Source organism: Nycticebus coucang, chromosome 1 (genome assembly GCF_027406575.1).
Source record: "Nycticebus coucang isolate mNycCou1 chromosome 1, mNycCou1.pri, whole genome shotgun sequence".
In the NCBI taxonomy this organism is placed as follows: domain Eukaryota; kingdom Metazoa; phylum Chordata; class Mammalia; order Primates; family Lorisidae; genus Nycticebus; species Nycticebus coucang.
The window spans coordinates 47074911-47100913 of NC_069780.1; the positions used below are offsets into that span (position 1 = coordinate 47074911).

General features: G+C 37.0%; 1 protein-coding gene across 1 annotated transcript in view; it reads right to left on the reverse strand.

Annotated features, from left to right (window-relative positions):
• Positions 1–4804: 4804 nt before the first annotated feature.
• TNIP3 (TNFAIP3 interacting protein 3) overlaps positions 4805–26003 on the reverse strand; it is a 49219-nt gene continuing 28020 nt past the window's right edge. The window contains exons 7-12 of the mRNA XM_053573586.1: positions 25312–25428; positions 21545–21670; positions 17480–17530; positions 16520–16609; positions 13686–13746; positions 4805–5849 (exon numbers count right to left, since the gene is read on the reverse strand). Of these exons, the coding sequence (XP_053429561.1) occupies positions 5818–5849; positions 13686–13746; positions 16520–16609; positions 17480–17530; positions 21545–21670; positions 25312–25428 (477 nt within the window). The 3' untranslated portion in view covers positions 4805–5817. The remainder of the gene's footprint in view (positions 5850–13685; positions 13747–16519; positions 16610–17479; positions 17531–21544; positions 21671–25311; positions 25429–26003) is intronic.

Here is a 26003-nt window from a genome sequence, read left to right on the forward strand (position 1 = left end):
AGTTTGAAGGAAAAGACATGTGGTTTTGGTCTAAAGAATTCAGGAGACGTCAGGATCCTAGGAGACACCGGTCTTCTCTCTTAGGAATAGGAGGAAAGAACCTCTACAATTTGAACAGAATCAGAGGAGCAGAGAAGAGTGCATTCTCATTCTGGATATGCCAGATCTTGCCCAATTTTGTGATACCTTGAGAGAAAGGCAGAGTGTCTCAAGCCTAGGGCAGACTCTGACATCTCACACACGCATTCCCTCCACCTCCCATCCCAGGGCAGGGGACATAGCCCTGAAAGAGGCACACACACACACACGAAGTGACACAGCAGCCAGTTTAACCAGCACCAATACCTTTCACAACATACTCCAAATATGAACACTATTGGGTCAGTGTTTTGCGTCTCCTAATGGTCCTGACTGCTACATCTTCATTCTCAAGTCCCAGGGTTCCCTCGAGACGCTGCATGAGCTTACTGTTCTCTTTCTTGTATATATACTACAAACCAGATTTTAGGCGAGGACATTAAGAGAGAGATTTTCTTCTTTTGATTCCTTTTTCTATTCTTCTTCTGCTTCAGCCGAGCCTGCCCACGCATCTGCAGAGGACCTCTGAGTGGAAGCAAGCCTATTCTTGCCAGCTGTGTGTGTGTCCATGTGGACCATTGCGGTTGTCATCTGATGGCTGCAGACGAGGAAACGGTTCCCTCGCAGACGTATACATGGACTCTAAAGACCACTCAGGCATACTTGCATCAGTACAATTGAAAATCTGTCAATAAGATGGATCTTCCCAGCAAGTTAATCCTCAGTAAGAAGTTAAGCACATTGGAAAGCCCTCAGGGTTGGGTTTGCTTTACCCAAACATTATGTCATCAGCCTCATTGCTTGTGCTCATCCTGCCAAAATGGAAATGGAATAAAGTGGAAGGAGAGTAGAGAGGAAACACTTTAACTTCTGAGTGCAGTACCCAGAGCCGAGAAAGTCGCACACTCCCACAAACATTAATAAGTCTCCCATATTACTCAGAAATTACTGGCAAAGTTGATTTGTTCTAGATCTCAACATTCTCACTTCCTGTAGAAAGCTTAGAATGGAGTGTGTCCGTGTTATTGGGGATGTATAATACATACAAGGGGATTTGAGACAAAATGAGAAAAAAAAGTTTTCCAATTTGAGTAATCCTACTCTGTAATAAATGGAGAAACCAGAGACACGTAGTGTTGGCTACAGGATGGGGGAGGTAGAGGCAGAGGATATGCATGATGTGGATGTATGTGGCTTGTATAAGTGTGTGTGGCAAGTGTCGTTTGTATGTGTGTGTGGGGGGGTGGGATGGGTGCTGACACAAGTTTCCTTCTTTTTCTCTTTTCTTTCTTTTTTATTATTGAGACAGAGTCTCACTCTATTGCCCTGGCTAGAGTGCCATTGGGTTATCCTGGCTCATAGCAACCTCAAACTCCTGGTTTCAAGTGATCCTTCTGCCTCAGCCTCCCGAGTATCTGGGACTATAGGTGCCTGCCCCAATGCCTGGCTGATTTTTCTATTTTCAGTAAAGACAGAGTCTCATGCTTGCTCAGGCTGGTCTCAAACTGCTGAGCTCAAAGATCTACCTAAGTCAGCCTTCCAGAGTGCTAGGATTACAGGCATGAGCCACAGCTCCTGGCCAGAAGTTTCTTTTTCTATAGAGCACAAAGACAGGGAATATAACTGTTCCCAGTAACATCCTTCTCCCTTGGAGCAAAAGACTGATGAAAGTAAAGAGGTCGAAATATAAGAAACTAGGCAAAATAAATAATTTCTAAAATTATTGAAAAGTAGGAATTACAGCAGCTATTTTCTTCTCTTTTGAGGTTAAGCAAATTTGAGCCAGAGAAAGGAGGATCATAGTGTAGCTCCAATAGCAATGAAACAGATTTTATCTCTCCTTAGGATTTCCTATCTTTGGGATCTCCAGGGAGATTGGAAGAAAAATGACAGATAAAAAGCAAAAGAGCAAAGGGACCTTCAAGTTGGGTCCAAGATTCAACCAAGAACAGTGCAGAGAGGCAGAAGCTGGGTGAGCTGTTGTGTGCTCTCTAGACATTTTTAGAAATAAGTGGGTATTTAGATAATAATTGTTCGATGGAATTGTTGAATTGGGAGATCATATGTAGTTTGGATTTGATTTTATTAAGTTACATTAAATGGATTTGATTTTATTAAGTTACATTAAATGTTCTGATAGAGGAAAGCAACCGTCCAGGTCCATATTTTTATTATTTAATACACTATAATATTGAACGTACATTTTTCTTTTTCCATGCGGTAGCCTAAATGAAATAATGCTTTTCTTGACTCAGGAGGTAACTTACAAATTCCATACAACATACAGAATTTTCTCTTATCAAAATATTTTCTCCTAAGAAGTATGCTTCCATAATGCAACTTGCTGATACACACACACGCAAACCAAAAAAACAAGTAGAACTTGCTGGAGTAATCTAGAAAACAGAATTGTAGCACACCAAAAACTTGATGGCCCTGATTCAGAGAGTTTTGAATCTTGGCTCTGTCATTTACTTGCCATGAGATCCTGGGAATCCATATTCAGGGGATCATTATACCTCTCTTGTTGGGTGAGACAGCTCAGTAAATAGACTAAGGAAAATCTTCTAAAAGTCAGTCCATGTTCAATAATATTAGCAATGTAGTCCAAAATATTCTTTTTGTTGGTGGGGAAAATAGAGTCTAAAACAAAATAAAATAAAGGTAGAGAGGAACCTAACTCCCAGACACTCCCCAACAAAGTTTTCATCTAATCACATCACAACCAAATCAAAGTGAGTAAAGTAAACTGTCTTTTATCTGGAACTCAAGCAATGAGCACTCTCAAACAACCAACATACAATCCCCCAAGAAAGAAAAGTTAAAATCTGGTGCCTGTGCCATAAGTAAACTGGTGCCCACGGCTCCCAATGTGTTCTCTGTAATAGTTTTTAACGTTATTGTGTGTTACCTGGAATTAAACAATTATGGTAGTGAAGTTGAAAAGTGTACTGACTGCCACTTAACTAAAATAGCATCATATACAGCATTTATTAAACTGTCTTATAATACAGGTAAACTGTATCACAGTAAGTGAAGTTTGTCTTTGTCTTAATTTGCTTTTAATTAGTATATTTCAATATTATTACCAAGTCAATGCAGAGTATATGGTATGATTTCGACATTGGATTTCTCTTATCCTCCCTGGGTTCTCGGTCTCAGGAATTTAAAAATGAAGTCACAGACCTCAGGCAAGCAGATGCCAGAGAGAGGACAGAAAAGCTTCCCATACAATGGAAGGGGTCAGAAGGGCTTGTCAGGCTGCGTGGTTATTTGGGGCTTTCATGCCTTGTTGGCCCACCCAAAGCTAGCTGGCAAACACTGATTGGGTCTTTCAAACCCACTTGGCTTACACTGATTGTTTTTCTTTAAACCTTAACCTGCGTTGACTGGCCCTCTGTTCCCCCATGTGCACTTTTTTTGCCTCATCCCTGAGGGGGGAGTCTCTCCCCCTGGCATGCCCTGCCCAGCAATAGCCAGTGACGAATGGCTACACAGGTCACCCTGGAGGAGTCTCTGCCCCTTCTTTTCTGGCAGTCCCTGTTTAAAGCCTTCTGGTTTCTATCAGTCTGGTATAGTATAGGGTGCCGCATTAGGTAAGCATTTGGAAACTACATTTATCTGGAATCTACCAATTCCCATAGGTGCCAAAGAATGGGCAGATTACTGTTGATCTTTCTCTTCATGTGATACCTTCAAGTCAAAGATAAAATTATCTGTGATCCCCCAAACCCTCGTTTTACATTTCCTAAGAGCAGACCTTGTGACTTCCTCTCCTTTCAAAGGGACACAGCTATTCCTCGCATGATTTTCATGCCACAGTGGAGGGCATGGCTTTTATAATGAGTTGAGACAGAGAAATCCCCAAACGAGTGGTTTGGGGAGAGAAACAGGAGGGACCAGCTCTCAGGCCAGGATTGTGAAGTGTCTTCAGGGAAGGGCAGGTGCACTCTAGCAAGGGGTCCCCTTTCCACCTTTGTAGACCTCACTGGGAGTGCCAATTAAATTAGGGCTCACTTGGATTTTCTCCCATTACATTAGCACTTACACAATCCCGCCAATGTTCGGCAACTTGTGAATTTGTAATCTGATGACTTCAGATAATAGTTAGATCATGCTTTACTGCTGCTGAATAAACTTATAACTGTCATACTAAGGGGGTTCAGTTTTTACTCTGGTGGGCATACTTCCGTTGGTAAATTTATTTCACGAGTAGAAATTCATACTACAAAGACTTTTTCTCTAATCTGAAGAAATGGAAATTTAAAAATGTGGCAAATATTTCCAGGCAGTTGACTTGTTAACTGTATTGTTTTTCTGATTCATTTATAATGATTTATTTCTTTGATAAATAGTAGCAAAAACAAAGCTACAAAAAACTACTATAAGAGAAAGAAAATTCTTTCTCCAGAATTATGTGCCAGAGTAGCCAAAGGCTGAAGCTGAAAATATTTATATTTCTAAGGCTCTTTCACCTTCCCATTACACAAAGCTTCAAGCATATGCACAAATTGAAACTAAAACAGCTTGAGCTGGAATTAAGCAGCATAAAGGTAGGAAGTTAAAGCTAGATAGCTTCAGCAGGTGTCTGGATTGTTCTATTTGCCTGGATAGTTAGCTGATGTGTCTGGATTTATTTGGGTACTTCTAGAAGTACATATATCCATAGATGTCACGCTCCTATTTTATATATACTCACAAAGAAGAACTCAAATTGGTTTTAGGAAGGATTTTTATTAAATGGATAAACTTAATGCTATTATACTAAATATGCTTAATCTGTAGACATCTGTCATGTCATTGTATAATATAATTGCAATAAAATTTGGATACACTCTATTTCCTTTTTAATTGGGTTGAGAAGTCAGTTATGTTTTTCATTATTAATTCAAATCCATGGGGGAAAAAAACACAGATGTAACCATAGATCCCTATATCTCTGAACTAATTCTGTAAATCTATAAGAACACAGCCATGCTATCAACCATCCTGTTAGGACTTTATCTTTCATAATCTATTCCACCTAAAAATGAAGTAGGCTTACAATTTCTCATAATCTTAAGGAAATGATCTTTGTAAAGAACAGTTTCCAGTTTACCATTTTATTCCAATTGATCCACTCATGTAACGTACACAAGTATATACAGCTCTTCAATTCTACTTTTAGATTTGCTGAGGCCAGCAGTGATGAACGTCGTATCTAGTCAAAATGGCTAAAGAACTAAGCCCCTATGAAAAAAAAATGGGAGCTATGTTAAAAATTTACAACTTAGAAACCTTATTCCCTGGGAGTTGTAAATTTATATATATATATATAAAATATATACAACTATATATGTGTGTGTATATATATACATATATATAGTGTGTATACATATATATTTCAATCAATGTATAATATTGCTGCACTGGAAATGAAGTTGCTGAAGTCATGGAGTCAGTCCTGTACACCCAACAGTAAGGACAGTTGCAAGGAGAGGCACATAATCCCCCTGCCAAATCTCATTCGAGGAAACTGGAAGTTGTGTTTGGTTGTATCATAACTGGTTCCTCAGACTTCATCAGGATTTTAGCTGTCGGAAGCCTTTTCCGCCATCCATGCCAAAGAGAAACATTATCACGCACAATAACAGAGCAGATGATGTGGGCTTGCGGCAGAAACAAGCCCTGGTAGAAATATAAAAGAGGGCCCTCCGCCAAGCGCCCCATTGCCCGTTGTCCCTTCTGTCGAAGTAGCTTCTACTGATTGCTTTTCTTTTCTGAGGAGAAACCTATTAAAAACAGCAGAAAAATGTTACAGATTAAAAATTAACATTTCATTTCTCTTCTTCTGGCTTAGGGCTAACATAAACTTCGAGGCTGGCAAAAAAAAAAAAATTTTATTCATGAGCTCCCCACAAGTTTACACTGAGAAATCAAGAGGCGGGAAATGGAGGGTTATTATTTCAAGCATTGACATATGCTTACCATTTTGTGAAATCAGTTGTGGCCTCATTCTAATCATGCTTGAAGAGGAATGTTCTATACTAATTCTTGTTCTTGCTGGCATTTCAGTGGCTTGAACATTTGCTTATGAAAGTAAGTCATATATTTTGCTGTTAGGCACAGTGGTTGGCCCAGAGAAAGGTAACTTACCAAATAAACTATTTTTAAAAAGATGATACTGGGCATATTATTGTCAAACCCTAGAAAAGATCCACTGTGCTCTTAAGATGTGTTAGTGTACTGTGAAGACCAGTGTGAAGCATTTGGAAAATTTTAGTGGGCCTAGGATAGAATGCACAAGTGAGTACCATGATGGTTTAGTTATGGCTACAGGAACGTTAACCACAGAAATGCCACGAAGCACAGTGTCATTCATGATAACTTAAAAGTATGTTGAAAGTTTTATACTTTCTACTCTGCATTAGGTATACCAAAGACATGCTAAACTAATTATTTTGGTAAGAAAAAACAAAGAGGAAGATAATAAGTTACTTTTCTAGGCTTAAAAAATATGCTGCTGAGAACTGTGGTCATGACATTAAAAAAAATCATGTGTTGAGAATACACAGTTGGACGCAGAAATACCACATATAAGTAAGTCACTGATCTAACCAACCTGAAGTTAAAATTTAATTCATTAATGGCACGTATCCCTAGGTATCTTAAACTATTTAAAAAATTAACTCCTTTGTAATTTATACAATGCTCTTGGGCAGTAGGTATATAGAATCAAGGGTCATTATCCCATGTTTTAGATGGAGAGAGGGCTCTCCATGAGACACAGCTCATGAACTAATCCATGGCAGAATGAAAATCTGAACAAAAACGAAGACAGGTCTTAGTTTCTTAAAGGGAAGGCAAAATTTCTCTATAGGTACAGTGAAGGTGGGAAGAAACTTCTGCCCTGAGACTTGGCTCAGTGTAGTTATAATGGCAAGGGAAGAGAAATTCCCCAAGGGAATCATGGGTCTTCATGGTGGTAGAGAGAGTCAGCTTCACCTTGTTGGTTGGTGAAGAACACTTGGTAATTGTGCCCCTGATTCTTTATTGATGTTACATTCTGTGCTTTTGCATTCACCAGAGTGTAGGTTAAACAGCACAATGTGGAAGTGATCTGAATGTGACCCAGGGTCTTTGGTGGCAGAGGCCCTGTCTGTACACCACGTCAAGGATTGGCTGAATCCGAAGCTCAGTTGGTACTGGCAGGGCGGGGTAAACAGCAGAGTTGGGCAGATGACCCCGTGGCTCTATTCTCTACTTCACTCACCCCTTAGAATGTACACGGTTGGGCATGGTCTATAACAAAACTTAGGTAAGTGAACGTTCTTCCCAATTGGGATGTAACATTTAATATAGGTCTTGCTTTTTCCCCTACAGGTTTTAATATCCCATTTCAGAGAATTACTGACATTTTATTTATGCGGTGGAATTGTGACTAATCTAGACTACTGCATGGATTTTTTTAATCTAGGCTCTGTGTTAATTAGAATGTTTAGTATGGTCTTATAAAGTCTAGTTTTAAATAGGAATATATGTACCACCATGTATGTTCATGCATGTATAAACATTTTTTATGCTTTAATATTTTTTCAACTAAATCACCTAGTTGACTAATAAATTGACTTTTATAGCATTATAATAGAGGCAAGAAGGCAATTCTCCTGCAATTCTTTTTTAATAATCTATAAACAGGAATAAAATTATCTATCTCTAAATTTTGATTAATCTTCTACACTAATCATAAAATAACTAAGAAAGAAGTTGCATTTTATAAAAGAAAAATATATATTTTTTTTTTTTGTAGAGACAGAGTCTCACTTTATGGCCCTCGGTAGAGTGCTGTGGCCTCACACAGCTCACAGCAACCTCCAACTCCTGGGTTTAAGCGATTCTCTTGCCTCAGCATCCCAAGTAGCTGGGACTACAGGTGCCCGCCACAACGCCCAGCTATTTTTTTTTGGTTGCAGTTTGGCCGGGGCCGGGCTTGAACCCGCCACCCTCGGTATATGGGGCCGGCACCCTACCCACCGAGCCACAGGCGCCGCCCAAAAGAAAAATATTCTTAATACTTTCTCATCTATATTAAAAATTATATTAAAGTAAGCCTCTAAGTTTCCTGTTTCTTACATCTCTAGCTCTTACGATTTACAGTGGTTTCTTTATTTTTTCATACTGACAGAAAAACAAAAATGAATCTAGCCATTTTGCTAACATAAGTATTTGTGATGCTGACATATAAAGGTAGTTATAAAAAGACAAAGACAAAGAAATAAAGATATAGTATTGGCTTTCAGGACAGGACCATCAGACTTTATTTGAATAATGTATATGCAAGGCATAATACTATTATATTTTACCTAACATATACCTTAGAATAGTCCATATTATTTAGTGGTTATGATCTGGGCTTTTGGAGTCAGACTGGGCTTGTCATGTCCTAGACAATAATAAGCTGTGTAGATGTGGACAGGTTACATCATCTCTCTGTGCCTCAATTTTCACATTTATGATACAGGGACAATAGCAGTACTCATGCCATAGGGTTGCTATAAAGTTTTGATGAGATAATAAACATACAAAGTACCTAAAGTAGTTTCTGGCATATAGTTAGTGTTATGAGTTGAATTGTGTCCCCTCAAAAGATGTATTTAAATTCTCAACCTGGAACTTGTGAATGTGAACTTTCTTGGAAATATGATTACATCTTAACCATGTAACCAGGTTAAGAAATGGCCACCTTGGATTAGGGTGTTGAACTTATTAGAAGGGGAAAATTTGGACACAAACACAGATACAGAAGGAAGACGGCCACATGAAGATGGAGGTGGAAATTGGAGTTATGCTGCCAGAAGCCCAGGAACACTTGGAGCTACCAGAAGCCCAAGGAGACAAGGAAAGATTCTTCTCTAGAGGATCTAGAGCAGCAGTTCTCAACCTTCCTAATGTGGCAGCCCTTTAACACAGTTCATATAGGTCACGACACATGGGCTGAGAACCACTGATCTAGAGGGAGCTCGACCCTGCCAGCACCTTGACTTTGGACTTCTAGCTTCGAGAGCTATGAAGAAAAAAGTTTCTGCTCTTTTAAGCCACCCAGTTTGTGGTATTTTGTTATGGCAGTCCTAGGACGTGAATGTAGTCAGTATTCAGATGATTATTAGATGTTTGCACAGGCCAACTATAATATTTAGGCTTTGATCTTCTATATTGTAAAGAAATAATTATGTTTGCTCCCAAAGCAATCTCACAAGCCTACATTTCATACCTTTCCAAATATGCAAGAATTGAGCTCAAGTTCATTAGACAAAGTTAAACTCTGTACCATATGAAAAATTTGAAATGTACAGAAGTGGCTGGCATGCAAAGCAGTCAGAAAACATAGCTTTCTGGCATTTCACAAAGGAAGAAACAAACAACATTTTTCAAGGTTATATTAACTGTACTATGCAATAATTGTTCTAGAAACATGGAAATCATTTTGCATCTGATTCTGGTAACAGCTAGAACTAGAGCAAAATGTTCTTTGTAAAACCATATATTTCTAAACAGAAACTATAACTCAACATCTGTGGATTTTGATATATTAAAAACATCATTATTTAATGCTTTACAGATAAAAATCCATGTCCCCCAAGTCCTGAAAAATTTTATTTAAAATCTTTAGTTTTTGAAAGAAAAGTTGATTTTTAATGTGTCTCCAAAATATTCTAAAATGACCACAGATAGTAACAGAGCAAAGGTGAAAATTAGTGAACCGGAAGGCTGTTTGATGTGGTACTCAGCACCTATAGCCCTTAGTCCCTGGCTAGGGGCCCCTTCCTAGGGTCCCACACGTCAGAGGACTGTGCTCTGGCCCCACACCAGCCACATCACTCTTTGCAGCATTGCTACCTCTTCTTCTAGAACAAGATCCTGGCACCTAAACACAACCCCCTCAATTCCCTGCCCTCATGACCCTGGGCCTGCTTCCAGGACTCGTGTGGTCCTCTTCCCAGGCCTGAAGGCTGTCTAAGGAGGGCTGTTTGTAGGGTAGTGAGGAGCATATGGATGAAGTTGGGATGTGCCAACTGGACTGTCCCCAAGTCTACACTTAGCAGTCCTCCTAGTCAGAAAGTGGGAAGAGAAAATGGTGGGTTCCCGGCAGGACACCTGAACTCAGGTCTTCCTGTGCCACATGTTCTGGCACAGAATTGGTTTTGAATCTGAGCCTTCTAAATTTTATTCTGGAAGCCCAGAAGAAAATATTCTGTATATTTATCAAGGTAGGAGGATAGAGTGTACTCGAACAGCTTCTCAGATTGATTCATTTATGTGTATAGCTGTGCATACATATATATATATATATATACACATACACACAAAAAAATTTTAATACAGTTTTTTCCTTTCTTAAAATGTATGTAAATTTTTTTGGCATCGTGTGTGTGTGTGCGTGTGTGTGTGTGTGTGTGTGTGTGTACAGCATACAGCTCTCCATATATTCCTGCTCTAGGCCCCAGAAATGTTAAAGGGGAATTTAGTGGTATTATTGAAATTCAATCACTCATTACCTGCCACACCTTTAAAATACATGAAGCTACTTCTCCATACACATTTAATAGAGCTACTATTTCAGGTTTAATTGTCATAAGGAGAATAATTGTAGTGGAAGATAGTAAGATAAAAATAGGTGATACATTATTGGGGGTCAGAAAAGTGAATTTTTCAGGAGTTATAGGAAATTAACAAAAGCAGAACTGAATGATCTATAAAGCACAACATACTAGTCAATATTAAATTAAATATCCATACTTCTGAAAGGTTCATTTCTTTTAAATATAAGTAGAATATTATAAGTATTTATCATAAGGATAAAATAGGAATTTTAAGAAATAATTTTATTTATAGATTATCAGAAATAGTTTAATTTTCCTACTTTTTTTTCTTTCCATGGGTTAAATTTTCATAATTTTAGCTCAAAATATGGTATATTGACTAGTAGTATATTCTTGAATAGTGGATAAGTATATTAGGTATACAGTAAAACAATATCTACTATTGTAACAAAAATATTTGTATAATCAAAAGATTTTTAATACTATGCTTCCCTAGTAATCAATACCACAACATTATTGTATTGGAATTCTGAGCCATTTAGTTAAATCTACAGATCAAAAGGAACTTTCTAATTAAATGAACAAAAAACAGTAACAATCACTACTGAAATTATATGATACCACGTGAGTCATTTGTGACAAGGGTGGTTTCAGAGCTCTTGTCAGTTCACAGGGGACCTGGCTTGAGCTATGAAATACCATCAGTTATGAAAGCTAGAAAAAGAACAATGGGAATCCCATGTGGGCAGATTTCTGAGTAAGGAATTCCTTTGATGGTACCCTAGTAATGATCAGCCCTCTTCCTAAGTATAGATAAGTCACAGGGCTGTGTTGGTGTTTAAATGACAGGTTTCAAATGGCAATGTACCCCTGTCAGGTTCTACCAGACCTGCCCATGCACACATTAGTTCACAGTGTATTAACTACCCATTTACTCTTACCTAGTATCATCTTTTACTTGAAACATTCTAAATGTCAAGTAAGCAGCCTAAATAATGTATGCTGTGGGTTCACAGGAAGATGAGATTATTGAGAGTTAGATGCTAGTCACTTTATTTGCAAATCAGAACCCTAGTCTCACCTTTATATCTACAGTTTAAGAAAATGTTAATATAGGGGGAGGAGCAGGTTTTCAAAGGCATTATGGGATATGATTCAAAGCAGAGGTTTTAGAATGCTGAACACCAAAGAATCTAATCCAAGTGCTACTCTTTACTATGTGGTTTAGATATATTACTTCAATTCTTCAAGCCTCAGTCTCATGTGTAAAACTGTTTAAAATAAAACCTATTTTATAGCATTGTTGTGAAGATTCAAATAAGTAATATTTTAAAAAATACTTAGGTGAGTACATCATGGAGGTTTATTTTGTATTATAGTTTTATATGTAAAGACACTGTTACACAGTTGTTTATACATCACAAAGTTAATTATAGTTTTCCTAAGTAGACAAAAATCAGTAGGGCTCATACACTGACCATGAAATTTAATTTTTGCATATTATAGTTTCTGAATGTCACCACAACTCATCTTTATTTTTCATGATTATTAGCTTCTTTATCATTGAGCCAGGAAGACTCCAAAAGTGGTATATAAATTCTCTACCTGAGTAACTGTATTTTCTAGTGATTAAACTCCAACTCAAGGAGAAAATAATCTTTAATATTCATGCCAGAACAATATAAACTGGAAAATTGTATTGGGTGGAAATTCAGCTATTATACAACAATGGATTTCAAAACACAGACCTTATGCAATGATTATTCTGGAACAGCATGCTTTTCCTATGAAAGCTCTCCATTACGGCTGGAACTCAAGAACTTCACTAACACCACTGTTTGTATTTGTAGTAGAAAGCAAAGAAAAAAAGAAAGTCCTATAGTTTTCTGATTAATACCTGGACATTATATTATAGCATTCCCTCATTTTATATTTTTTCTCTATGATGTTACAGTAAAGTATGGACTTTAACACTTCCAGTGCTGCTGTATACAGCTGTTCAGGTTGTGTACTGCACAACTCTAGGAGACTCCATTCATATGGACGACAATCACAACCCCAGCAGAACTTGTGAAGTTCACAACCTGAAAAACTATACATGGTATCCCTGGCTCCTTAATTTTGCTCTACAATAGACTCCCTGTATTAAAAACTAGAATTCGAGATCTCAGCTCTGAACTCAATGGCCTGAAATTAGAAAATAACTCATCTTCAGCTTCTTTAGATAGATTGAAATCTTTGGAAATTAATAAGTTAGAGTCATAGCTGTGTGTCATGAGACTTCAGACATGTTTCAGACATTGATGACTTCTGATTATATGTGATGAGAATCAACAGTGGTTTATGATCATAACTCAGTTTATACAGCCCACTTCTGGATGGCCATGTGAGACCCTAGAAACAATCAATAGAAAATATAGCAGATTCTAGAAAAAAGGAGAATGGTAAAATAAGAAAAATAAGATTAAAAAGTACTCTTAGTTATGAATGCTTTATAGGTGACTTTGTAGTTTTCCCCAGTATTCTTCGAGGTGGGTGTTGTGGGCAACTTTGCCCTAATAGCTCTAACCTAACAGCTCTGCCTTGGCGTCTGACATTTAGTCATAAGGGAACACAGTTCTGAGCCTTTGGTTTCCTCTGTCTGTCTGCCAGTGACATTTAAAACATCTGTCTAGCAAACTCAACCTGGAATAGAGGATGTACATCTGTCCTTTATAGTACCATCACAGAGCTTTGTTGTTGTTGTTGTTATAATACAGATATGCTTAAAGTTTTCTTTTCTAACCCCAGATGGAATTCTGAGCCTGGAATAGGAACAGAAGCCAGAATTGGGCTTCCTGCATTTCTGCATTTGCACATTTTCTTTGTCTTTAGGAGTTCAATTTAACCCCAGGTGCATCGAATTAAAGTTGTGTGTGTAACACAAGTTTATAGTAAGTCCTCCCTGAGTACGAATGACTATATGTTGACTGCACATCCCGTTAAAATGTAAACATGAAAGAATGTTCAATACATCTGCGGTCTTACCATTCGCCTTGTGCTGTACATCTGGCGGAAGCTGGTCTAGCGCATACCACTGACAGTCTGGCTGTGCAGAACAATAAAACATTATTGTAGCAATATGGACTTCAAATAAAACAGAGTGGCAAGTTAAAAAAATGTCATCATGCTACGTGGCTTTTATTGAGCAAGGAACACATAGTCATTTTTATCTAAAACCTGTCGCCAATCTCACTCATCCTGCTTACCTCCCTCATCACTGCCCATCCCTCTAAAATCCATTCTGTTTAGTTAGAATTTCTCCTACTTTGGAGTTGAGACAAGTTTACTTTCTTTCTTTTTTTTTTTTTTTTTAAAACAGATGGGTTTTGGATATATGCAGAAGTATAAACACTTTTGTAAAACTTACTATAGTCCATAAATAAAATACAGCACTTTAGTGTCAATAATTACTCTTTAAAAAACCCTCACCCTGGAGGCAATGAGAAGGCCAGGAAAAAAATACAAGTTTAATGTAAGTGTTCTAGTGGTTCAAAGAAGAAATCTAAGCTATGAAGTGGGGACATGGCATACAAAGGCTCAGGATGGTGAAGCAATGCAAATCTTTCCTTTCGGAATGTTCTTCAGCAGAACCTGTTCTCTAAATTGCTCTGACAGTTTAGTCTAGAGAGACTAGATTTCTCTCTTGGGATTTTCTCTTGGGTTTACGCTAGTTAAGAACAGCTAGATATTGAATGTCAGGGAACATGTCAAACAAATTGCATGGAATTAACAATAACCTATAAACCTGAATTATCATGATAGCTTCAAGGCCAGCATCTTTGTATTTGATTTCTTGCAACGGAGCAATCTCAGCTTTACCTGGTCACAATATAGGTCTGTCTTTCTGCTTTGAACACTCACCCCTGCCTCCTACTTCTGCACATGACACAGGATACAGATCTTCTGTTCTATTGTTCAATTATCTCCTAAAGATAACTTGATGAAAATTTACCTAACATGAGCCAACAGGGAGCATTTGCAAGGCTGCCAGACCACTGAAGTAGCCTAAAATGTTCAATTACCTGCCAAGACACGGAGAAATGTTGGCTTTACTACAGTCTGACCTTACTTTACCCCCACTCAGGCACCTAGGCTCTTGATTTCTTTGGCTTGTGAAAAAGCTAAAAGAGGAAATGAGATCACCTCTGTTTTTTATCTTCTCGTTTATTTTTAGATATCTCAAATAACACATAGGATAAGTGACGTGAGCCTCAAATTTTAAATATTCTAGGAGACATGCCAAAAGAAGGTAAATCTGCTGTAATGCTACCAACATCATTGCATGTGATTGACTTCAGGCTTAGCTAAAGCAAGAAATATGAAATATGCTTTTAAAATTAACTCTGAATATGACAGTAAACTCTACTGTTACACTAAGATTAGTATTATTATTCTCAATAGTGCTATTGAGAAGCCATTATACATGGCTTGGAATCCGTTCCTCAAATATAGATCTTTATTTGGTGATAATTTCATGTGATCTTCTAAATGATGAGAAGTTTAATGAGCTATAAAAAGTAAACTCTTTTTTACCTTCTGTAAATAAAGATTGACAAAAATAGCCATTTTCCTCCTAAACTTGAATGACTTGTTGATTTTATGCTTAACCTTTTACAAGAATATTTCTCCATTTCCCTAACCTATAGTAGCTAACTCAGAAGTAAGTTTCTTTTCATATTTGCCATAATCTTAGTTTACTTCCACATTCTTAAAAAAAAAAATGTAAGGAATCATGGCTGTGTTTGAAGATTCCCAGAAATGCTTTTAGTAAAGACTGAAAACTAAATAAGCAGGTAAAGAATGAGGAAAATGAGAAAATAACGGGTAACATGAAGAACTAAATTCTCAGCAGTATGCTGTGTCATACCGGGGTCAAATGAGAGATACTCATTAAATCCTGACATCTTTGTGCCACCCAGGGAAATGGACTTTGAGTCACACTCAAGTACAAAATTTTAAGAGGTTTCAAGTAAACTACTTGTTCTCTGCAAGTGCTTTTCCAGGAAAATCTGTTAAAAATCTCAATTTTTTTTTTTATCATTAGAAAATGATAAAAACTAAGGGGTGAACTGTCTAAGCAAATCTAAAATGCAGAAAAATGAATAATTCTTTTTCCCGGATAAAGACTCTATGTAGGCAACATAGAGAGGAGATACAAGCATTCAGATTGTGGGGAGGGGGTGGGTGGAATAGTGCTATTGAGAAGAAAAGGAAGGGTGCTTTGGGTCTGACTTATTCAGGTTGATTGTCCAAATCAATTCCACTCACAAGTAATTGCTCCACTGTTCATTTCATTTTTCTTGGGCAGACCCAGCCATGGAGAACAGTTTAAGTGGGTCACTGTTTCTTGGATCCTATAAGAGAATCCTCTCAATTGGAAAATGTCAAAAGGTATTTTGTACATATGCAGCCATATCCATAATAGTTCAATGTAAGTTTACAACTTAAAAAAAAGCATCTCATTTTTTTGTTTGGCTGTATCTACTTTGCTTTTCTTTATATATAAAAATGTCCTTGGGGTAGTCAGGTATGCCAATTGAAAATGACTCATATAAAGTGTTCTACATTTGTTTAAGAAATCTTTACCTCAATTTGATATCCTTCAGTTAATTTATTTATATCTATGTGTCCTGTGGATTCAGTGTCTCAAAGATAATTATATTGTACATTGACCATTGGAACTGTAAAAATTAGAGGCTGAGAGAAAATAGAAGCTATTTCTATAGACAATATTACATGCCCAAACTCCAGAGATGCATGTAATTTTTGCTAAAGAGAATACTAAATATTTGTGTGTCAAAATGAGAATTCTTACTTACTGGGTGCTCCAGTGGGTTCTGCACAGCCCCAGAGTGGGTCAGATCCCGCAGGTGGAAAACCAAGCCACAGTTACAGGTTGGAAAATACATCTGGGAAGAACAATGTTGTTGGCTCACTGGCAGCGGGTGAAACCGGGGAGTCACAATGACACTTACTTATACAACAAGGTTTGGTTTTAATCTTAAGGTTTCGTCTAATTTGGAATAATTCTAACTCAAAATAGTAAATATATTAACATAGATTCAGGAATGATGCAAATGAGAATCGTAGGCCAAATTTTGCCTAAAGTGTAGCTATAATCATTTCTTCATTTTGAAGAAATCAGAAACACTTGAAAAGCATATAGAGTTAACTTTTTGTTTCTGAGTTACTTTCACAGAGGGTCCTCATTGAAGGAAAAAACCATCTATTGAGTCATAAAATAAGTTTTCTTAGATTTCAGCCAGAGACAACTAAAGGCCAGAGAGAAAATTAGGAACTAAGAGAAATAACATTTATCCTTTAAGACAACTGGAGAACCCATGGGATAGAATGCTTCAGTGACCAAGAAGACATGTTATTTTTTTGAAAGAAGCAAAATCGTTGCTACCGTTTTCCACTGCAAATTGTACGAGCAACTAACTGCAAGAAATACCAAGGAAATGTATTTCCCAGATGTTTGTGGGTCTATAAAGTGATCTCCTTTCACACCAAGGCTTATGCTACTGGAAATGTGCTCTGTAAAGCATGTGTTTTTCATGAGTGTTAGGGCTGAAAGTCCTTGGTGGTTCCTAAGCATGGTCCATCTATTGATGGTTTAGCTGATAATGAAAAAACATGGGTTGTTCTAGGCCATCTGTAGCAGAGTGTGCCTTTAATTGGGACCATGAGAAATGCTGTACATGAGAATAAATGTGTAAGTGAAACTTAAAGTTGCCCTTTCAACCATGATAAGAGGGCTTAAGTAGCCACCAACATACCTGTTTTAATTGTTTTTCTAGTTTTTCCTTCTCCATCTGATAAGCTTTTATCTATGGACAAAACAAAGGGGTTTGTTTATCAGGAAGAGTTCGTGTCATTAGTTCCAAAGATACTCTTGACCCAGCTGTTAATGACCTACTCAGAAGCTCAAGGGTTGAGGCACTGACAACAGTAATGCCAACAGAAACAGTCACATTTCAGTTTTTCCACTCATGCATTGATCCCATCTTGAAATTTCCAAATGAAGTTTGGAAAGTTGCATAGTTTTAAATGTTATTCCAACTTTTTGAGGCCACTGTAATTCTCTGTATTAATTTGATCTACTTAGATTAGATATAAAAACAGCTTCCATTGCTCACCAAATGAAGTTGGAATTGGTCATCTTGGTTTTCAAAGGCTTCCACAATAAATATTGGAAATTGTATATGCACTTAATGCAGAGGCCAGACATTTATCTCAGTCCTTTGCATACAATAACTTATTGAATCCTCCCAATGTCCCCGTGTGATACTTAATATTACTATCTCCATCTTAAGAGATGAGGATGTCAAAATCTGAGACATTGAGTAACTTACTCAAAGTCATACTTTATGACTTCTCACTGCTAAGACCCAGCTACATGCAGCAAAGTCAACAACCCTGGGGTCTCCCCATACCCAATTCACCTAGACAAAGCTGATTTTTTTTTTTCTTTTTCTTCTTTTTTTTTTTTTTATTGTTGGGGATTCATTGAGGGTACAATAAGCCAGTTACACTGATTGCAATTGTTAGGTAAAGTCCCTCTTGCAATCATGTGTTTTTTCATGCCATCTTCATCTCTATACCTCATGTTCCACATTGCTAAAAGGGGCAAATGTCCCACCTGTGTGATACTTACCCAAGTCCCACTCATCAGAATTATTCCCTCCTTCCGTGGTCCTCCCTGGTAGAGCTGTATGTTTACTATCTGACTTTGTGCAATGTACACTATGTATAGTTAATTCTTGCTACTGCCAGTAGTTATGTTCCACAAAGTCAGTGTAAATACTGAATTAGTGAATACTGAACCATTGTTCCTAGGGGAAATTCAGGGTGCAGTTCTTGCGAGCCTCTGGTCAAAATATTTGTGTTAACTGATCAATACATAACCTTGTTTTATATGTGATTCTGATTAAAGACACTTTAATATGTATTGTTGATTCATTAACACTGAACTCATGGTCAACTGCACTATAACTTCTGCCTGAATGAAGTTTATCTAACACACATTTTCTCTGCAATGGCACATGACAGCTTTCATGCACTTAGGAACACTGACAGCACTTCAGCACTCTGCTTGGTGGCCATTTTAAACAGTAAAATCATCAACAAAACCCACAAAAATGTGAAAAAGAAACTTTCTGTAGAGTAAGAGGTGAAACAAGAAGTCAGAGCATCCCTTGTTTGATCTCAGCTGGACATGTGCATGTCAGGTGACTCAGCTTCCCTGCTGCTCTGCTCGAGTTTGAGAATGCATCATGAGAGCACCACAAACATTGATTTGGGAGTGAAAATACATTTTACTGAGTTGGCAAAGTCACATATATAGCATTTGCGAATGTTATAGACTGTATATATCTCTTTTATTATATTATGAATTCCTTCATAGCAAGAAGGAATTAGTATTTTATTTCTCTAAAGCATAAAGCAGAATGTCTTGCAGAAAGCAAGCTTTGGAATTAGAGTCCAAGGAACTGAAAGTAGCATTTAACTATATAACTAAATGAAATGACTAAACGCATGCCCTTCTAATAGAGTAAAATAATTTATGACACATCTTTGAGTTATGACTTGAGATAGATGTTTTTATAGAGCCCTCCCGTCCCCACTTAACCCTGAGAACAATTTTGTGCAGTAGGTATCATCATCCATGTTTTACAGGCGAGGATACTGAGAGTGGTTAGGTAACTTATTTTTTAAAGACAGAGGCTTTAGAGTTAGAAGAAGAATTTTAGAGATCATCTAGTCCAAATTTGTCATTTTATAAATGAATAAAGGGAATCACAGAAAAGTTGAAGAACTTGCTCAAGGTGATACCAACTGAATGTTAAGAATGGTGGTAACACCAGTTCCTTTCCCCCTAAATTCCTTCTCCTCCTCGGTACCTTAAGTATTTTTCCCTTCACCACATTTCTATTTTGCCATTATTGCTGGTTTAAAAACATCTTGGTGATAGAATGAATATATTCTGGTATATATGCAACTAGTGCCAGAATGATTGGACCTAAAAATCCCTTTAAAGTCTACTTGGACAAAAAATAATATATGTGTGATATTCAACTAAAGTAATGCCCGTACTTTTTATTATATCATAGCATTTAACCTGCTGTACATATATTTAACCTAGATCATGAAATCATCTACTATATCTCCTTATGAGTTCTATCATCCTCTTCCCAGAGGGAGGAACACTTTTTAAAAATAAATGATTGGGCTATAATTACTTTAAAGAAAAGCTTTGATGTTGTGAGATAACACTTAGAGATCGTTAAGTTTGTTCCCTAGTTAATAAGCACAATTATACCCTATTGTATTTAGGGAATACATTTATTCTGTTGATATAAAGCAAAAATTACTTTACAGGTGACACAGAAAATGATCTGTGGATTATACAGTATATACCGTTACATAGATGAATATACATTCCTGGTGGGAGGGGGGTGGGGCCTTAGTGTGTGTCACACTTTATGGGGGCAAGACATGATTGCAAGAGGGACTTTACCTAACAATTGTAATCAGTGTAACTGGCTTATTGTACCCTCAATGAATCCCCAACAATAAAAAAAAAAAATGGGAAAAAAAAAAAAAAAAAAAAGAATATACATTCCTGGTTAGAATGAAAAAGTTGTAATGGCAAGGACATTGCCAGTCTTATATACCAATTTATCACCAATCTGAACTTAGTAGAATGAATAAAACTAAAATATACCAGGAAATGAAATTATTTATACAGTCACAACTTAAAAGAAATTAAGGATGTTTTGCATGTAAGAAATAAACTTGAGGGTGATTACTTTACCAAGAATAACCAAAATGTTTTTGTAACTACTGTTTTATAAGTTACTGATTAGGTTGCATAAATTATTTTCAGAAAATTACTTAATTATATTTTTGCTACTATTTTATTCCTTTAATTTCTTAGGATTCTCTGCTGAAAGTTTTTTCTTTGTAAAATCAGGAATTTCAAGTTAATCCTTCAATAAAAATCAGAAAAGAAATTAAATTTAATTCATCACCTACTTTGTATTTGGAGGAGGAAGAAGATGACTAATAGTTTAAAATTTCTTCTAAGACTAAGTAAGATTCTTAAGGCTAAGGGCTGCCACAGCACGTCCCATAATTTCTATTTATTCAAAAGCATTGGATAATTTTTCAAATCAAAAATGTTACATTTCATTTTTTTTTAAGCCAGAATTGTCTTAGCTACATTTTCCTTCATTAACATCAGTATTTACCCATCAGGGCAACTTCTTCCATCTACTTTAATCTATCCTAATATGCCCAATTTTAGTGTGCTTTCATTTAATATATTCTATTTTAATAAACTGGTGACTGTTATCTGGCTTTCTGAAAGTGCTCCAGTTACATTAAAGCTGGGAACCCACTGAACAAAATCCTCAGTTTCACATGTAAATGGTGTTTAGAAATATGTGCATTTTTGGCAGACAAGAGCTTTCCCACATAGCTCTTCAAAGAAAACAACTAGACTTTAGAAACCACTTCATTCTATTTGAGTACTAGGTAGTTGAACTAGTTGAACTACCAAGATAAATATTATGAGAAAAAGATCAATGAACTGTATTTTATAAAAGACTTTGGAATCCAAATTCTTGGTTAATTCTTTAATAAATTTAAGTTAAAATATATTTCTAGTCATTTTCATCTCCTTACAAGATTGTTTAAGAATGATTTCGTCCTAGGTGCTAACCTCTTAAGAAAATCCAATGTCAACTAACAGAAGTCAAAAAGTCTTCATTATTTTAAATGAAAAAAATACAAATAAAATACACATATCCTGGAAAACATTATTTTGTTTTGATTTGTACCTGAGAAGTCAGCCTATTCAACTGGGATTGAGAAGTTTGATTGATTTGCTGTAGCTCCTCTTTCTCTTGATTAAGTCTTTCCCGATCCGATCGTTCCTTTTTGAAGTCTTCTTCATATATTTGCACCTATGAAATATTAACTGGCTGTTACTATTAGCTTCCTTTACGCTTAAGTCATTTAAAAGATTTCAGAAAAGCTATTATCTAGGCCTTTCCAACCTGAGACATTTCTACCCTCTTTTCATAAATATTTCATCATGGTGTGATGGAGAAATACAAATGACAACTTAATTTTATCTTTCACCTCACTTAGGGTGGCAATTCTCTACATTTTCCTCTTTGAGCCTGTATCAGGAATTCAGAAATATGCCCAATTAGAAATGTGCAGTTAGCATCATAACAAAGATATTTGTACCAGAATGTTTATTGCAGCCCAATTCATAATTGCTAAGTCATGGAAGAAGCCCAAGTGCCCATCAATCCATGAATGGATTAATAAATTGTGGTATATGTACACCATGGAATATTATGCAGCCTTAAAGAAAGATGGAGACTTTACCTCTTTCATGTTTCATGGATGGAGCTGGAACATATTCTTCTTAGTAAAGTATCTCAGGAATGGAAGAAAAAGTACCCGATATATTCAGCCCTACTATGAAACTAATTTAGGGTTTTCACATGAAAGCTATAACCCAGTTACAACCTAAGAATAGGGGGAAGGGGGAAAGGGAGGGGAGGGAGGAGGGAGGGAGGTGGGTAGAGGGAAAGGGATTGGTGGGATTACACCAGTGGTGCATCTTACAAGGGTATATGTGAAACTTGGTAAACGGTCTGTGAAGCTAGTGAATGATGCCCCATGATTATATCAATGTACATAGCTATGATTTAATAAAAAAAAAAAAAGAAATGTGCAGTTAAGATACATGTGCAGAAAGTCATCAATGGAGCCACCCCTAAACTAAGAAGATGGATTTCCCATTGGGGATTATGAAAAACTAGTACCTGCCACGGTCTATAAATATATAAAATATTATATATATAATATATATTTATATATATTTTATATACAAATATATAAAATATGAACTAAAACATTACTGTAAACTCCATGAGTCAGAGTGACTCTTGCACATGATGTACACTATATATGAGCAACCAAGACAAAATGTCTGAACATAGCCAGTGTGGTTTTTTTCCCCCTGCAAAGGAACACTGGCTAGCACCAACAGTACTTTAAGGTTGAGAATTTGACAGAGATTTGACACTGGGTATATTACCCTTATTCTCTTTATGGGTTTATTTTCAAGCTATGGGCGTTAGACAATGAAGTCTGCAAACTCATCCTAGAAAAAGTGCTGGGCACCTCGTTGATGAATATCACTATGGTCATCAGATGGCCAAGGAGAATACATTGAAGATGACCATAGTGATATCCAGCAATGAGGCATGTAGCACTTTTTCTAGGAAGAGTTTATGAATTTAATTGTTATACCTGATGGCCATTCCATAAAAAGAGTTCCAAAATTGCTTTGGATTACATATCATGAACTGGACAAAAGCTTGCTAACTAGGATCTACAGAGAACTCAAATTAATCAACAAAAAAAGAGACAATAATCCCCATAGATCACTGGGCAAAAGACATGACTAGAACCTTCTCTAAAGAAGACAGATGAATGGCTAACCAACATATGAAAAGATGCTCATTGTCCCTCATCATCAGAGAAATGCAAATCAAAACTACCCTGAGATACCACCTAAGCCCAGTGAGAATAGCCCACATCACACAGTTTCAAAGTTACAGATGCTGGCATGGATGTGGAGAGAAGGGAACACTTTTACACTGCTGGTGGGACTGCAAACTAATGCAATCTGTTTGGAAGGAAGTATGGGGAATAATCCCCAAAGAACTCAAATTAGGCCTCCCATTTGATCCTACAATCCCATTACTGGGCATCTACCCAGAAGAAAAAAAAAGCCTTTTATCATAAGGACATTTACACTAGACTATTTATTGCAGCTCAATTTACAATCACCAAAATGTGGAAACAACCTAAATGCCCACCAACCCAGAAACGGATTAACAAGCTGTGGTATATGTACACCATGGAATACTATTCAGCTATTAAAAAAGATAGAGACTTTACATCTTTTGTATTAACCTGGATGGAGGTGGAACAGATTCTTCTTAGTAAAGCATCACAAGAATGGAGAAGCATGAATCCTATGTACTCAATTCCAATAGGAAGGCAGTAGATGATTTGATACAAGGTGGGGGGTAGAGGAATGAGAGAGCAAGGAGAGGGGAGGTGGGAGAGAGAGCAGGGATGGGAGGCACAGTGCATGGCACACCTCTTAGGGGTGGGACACATTTATAAAAGGGACTTTACCTAACAAATGTAATCAATGAATCCCAAACAATAAAAAAAATGTCATAAACAAAACTGCTTTGGGAACTAGTGAAGGGCAGACTAGGCAGTGGTATTGATGCAGAGCTTCCCAAGGGGAGTACTTCAAAGGTGACTGCACTGATATTTAGCAATAGCACATGTAGCACCTTTTTCTAGAATGAGTTCACAAACCTAATTATCTGACCTTACATGTATATAATCCTGAATATAATGAAGCAGATTATTCAAATGAAATATATGAAAGAGAAAACCCAACTTCACTATCAAATGTTATGGAATTTTTGGATCTATTTACAGATGGGCTATTTCCTGTGAAATAATAACAATAAAGTGAATAACAACAATAACACAATTGCTCAGTTTTGTGTGTGTGTGTGTGTGTATTACTTCAAAACCCTTGTAATTGCAACTTACTCAGAGCAAAAACAGCCAACAAATCATACCCAGGAACAAGAATACTTTCAACTCTTTGTTCTGTGACATCCTTTCCCCCACTACTAATATAGGTATTATTGATAATATATGATCCAGGGATTAGGTTTCTTATACGTATCCTGTATTTATTGATACTGCTATCAACAGTTCCAGCTTTTTACCTGTCTTAGTTTATAGAACCTCTCACAGGAAAAGAGATGGGATATGCATGGTTGGCCCCTCAGCTAAGTGAACACCAGCCGACTGAACGCAATTTAGGCACAAGTAGTCCAGACAGTGCTATATGCCTGCAGTTCCGTGCTGCCAATAGGTATGGGCAGAAAGTGCAGGTGCTCCTTACTCCTGCTGTCCACTTGGCAACAGTGTGAGGTTGGGCAAGTTGGCAGGAGGACGCTGCTGTGTGTCAGTAAATTACTAGGTGGTGCTATCCATACCTGGAACAGCTGAGCAAACCTGGCTGTTCTGTGATTATACTCAGTGCAAAGTATTTTCTTTAAAATTGCCCTTACTATTCAAAGGCCTGGAGGCCAGCAGACGCCAAATCACAATCTGGCTTCTACTATTTTCTGAGAAGGTCCAGAATTTGGAATAGTAGTGAGTTTAAAATAAACCAGGTCTACATGAAACTCTCTAGACTCAATGCTAATAGATTCTCTCCCAAAGGTTAATTAGCATGCCCCTCTTTTAACTGCGATCTTGGGTAAGCCATTTAATCCAGCTGAAACTCAATTCCCTATTTTATAAAGTGTGAGAGTGAATTCCTGCTCTATATTATTCCTATCAAGCCTTAAAATGGCACAATTCTAATCAAAATAAATGAAAAAACTTTTGACACATTCTGAGCAGCAAGACAAGTGTCCAAAGACGTGTGAAAAACAGGCCCTATCTTCTCCTTGTGCTTATGCCGCTTCCAGACCCTCACCTGCTGCTTGAGAACTTCCATTTCTGTTCTCATCTCTTCATGGCAGCACTCTTCAGACTTCCTTAAACAGTCCTCAGGAAACGAAGAACACTCTATTTTCAAGGCATCCTGAAGAGCCTATGTTAGAAGATGAGCATACTGTTGATCTAAGACTTCCCATGTTATATGAATTCCTTTATAATTGCTAAAATCATTTCAAATGCACCCAAAGGTAGAATTTCATTTATGATGCTGCTTACATTACTTTTTTCTGTTTTTTTTGGTATACACATATATATATATATTTTTTTTTTTTAAGAATCTGCCTTTTCTCCCTGATGATGCCTATGCTATTCAATCCTTGTTAATATTTAGGGGGTTTTGGTGTTGGCCTCTCCTCCACCTAACCAACTAGGAAAAGAAAATACATCTATTGCCCTTTCTAGATTCTCTGACCTAATTAAAAGTAATTCAATAGATGATGCTAAAACGTTAGGAAGCATCAGAGGTAGTAACCATACCCAGGCCTAGCCACCGCCCCTCGAAGATTCTGAATTAGATCTGGGAGTAGGGTCTGAGAATATGCTTCAAAGCTGATTTTTCTGGTCCCAGATGATGTTTTGAGTAATACTCTGCTATATAACTGTACCATGTCCCCAACAGGAGAAAGGAAAATACACAGAAATGTGAGTCTATGCAGATTCATTATCTAC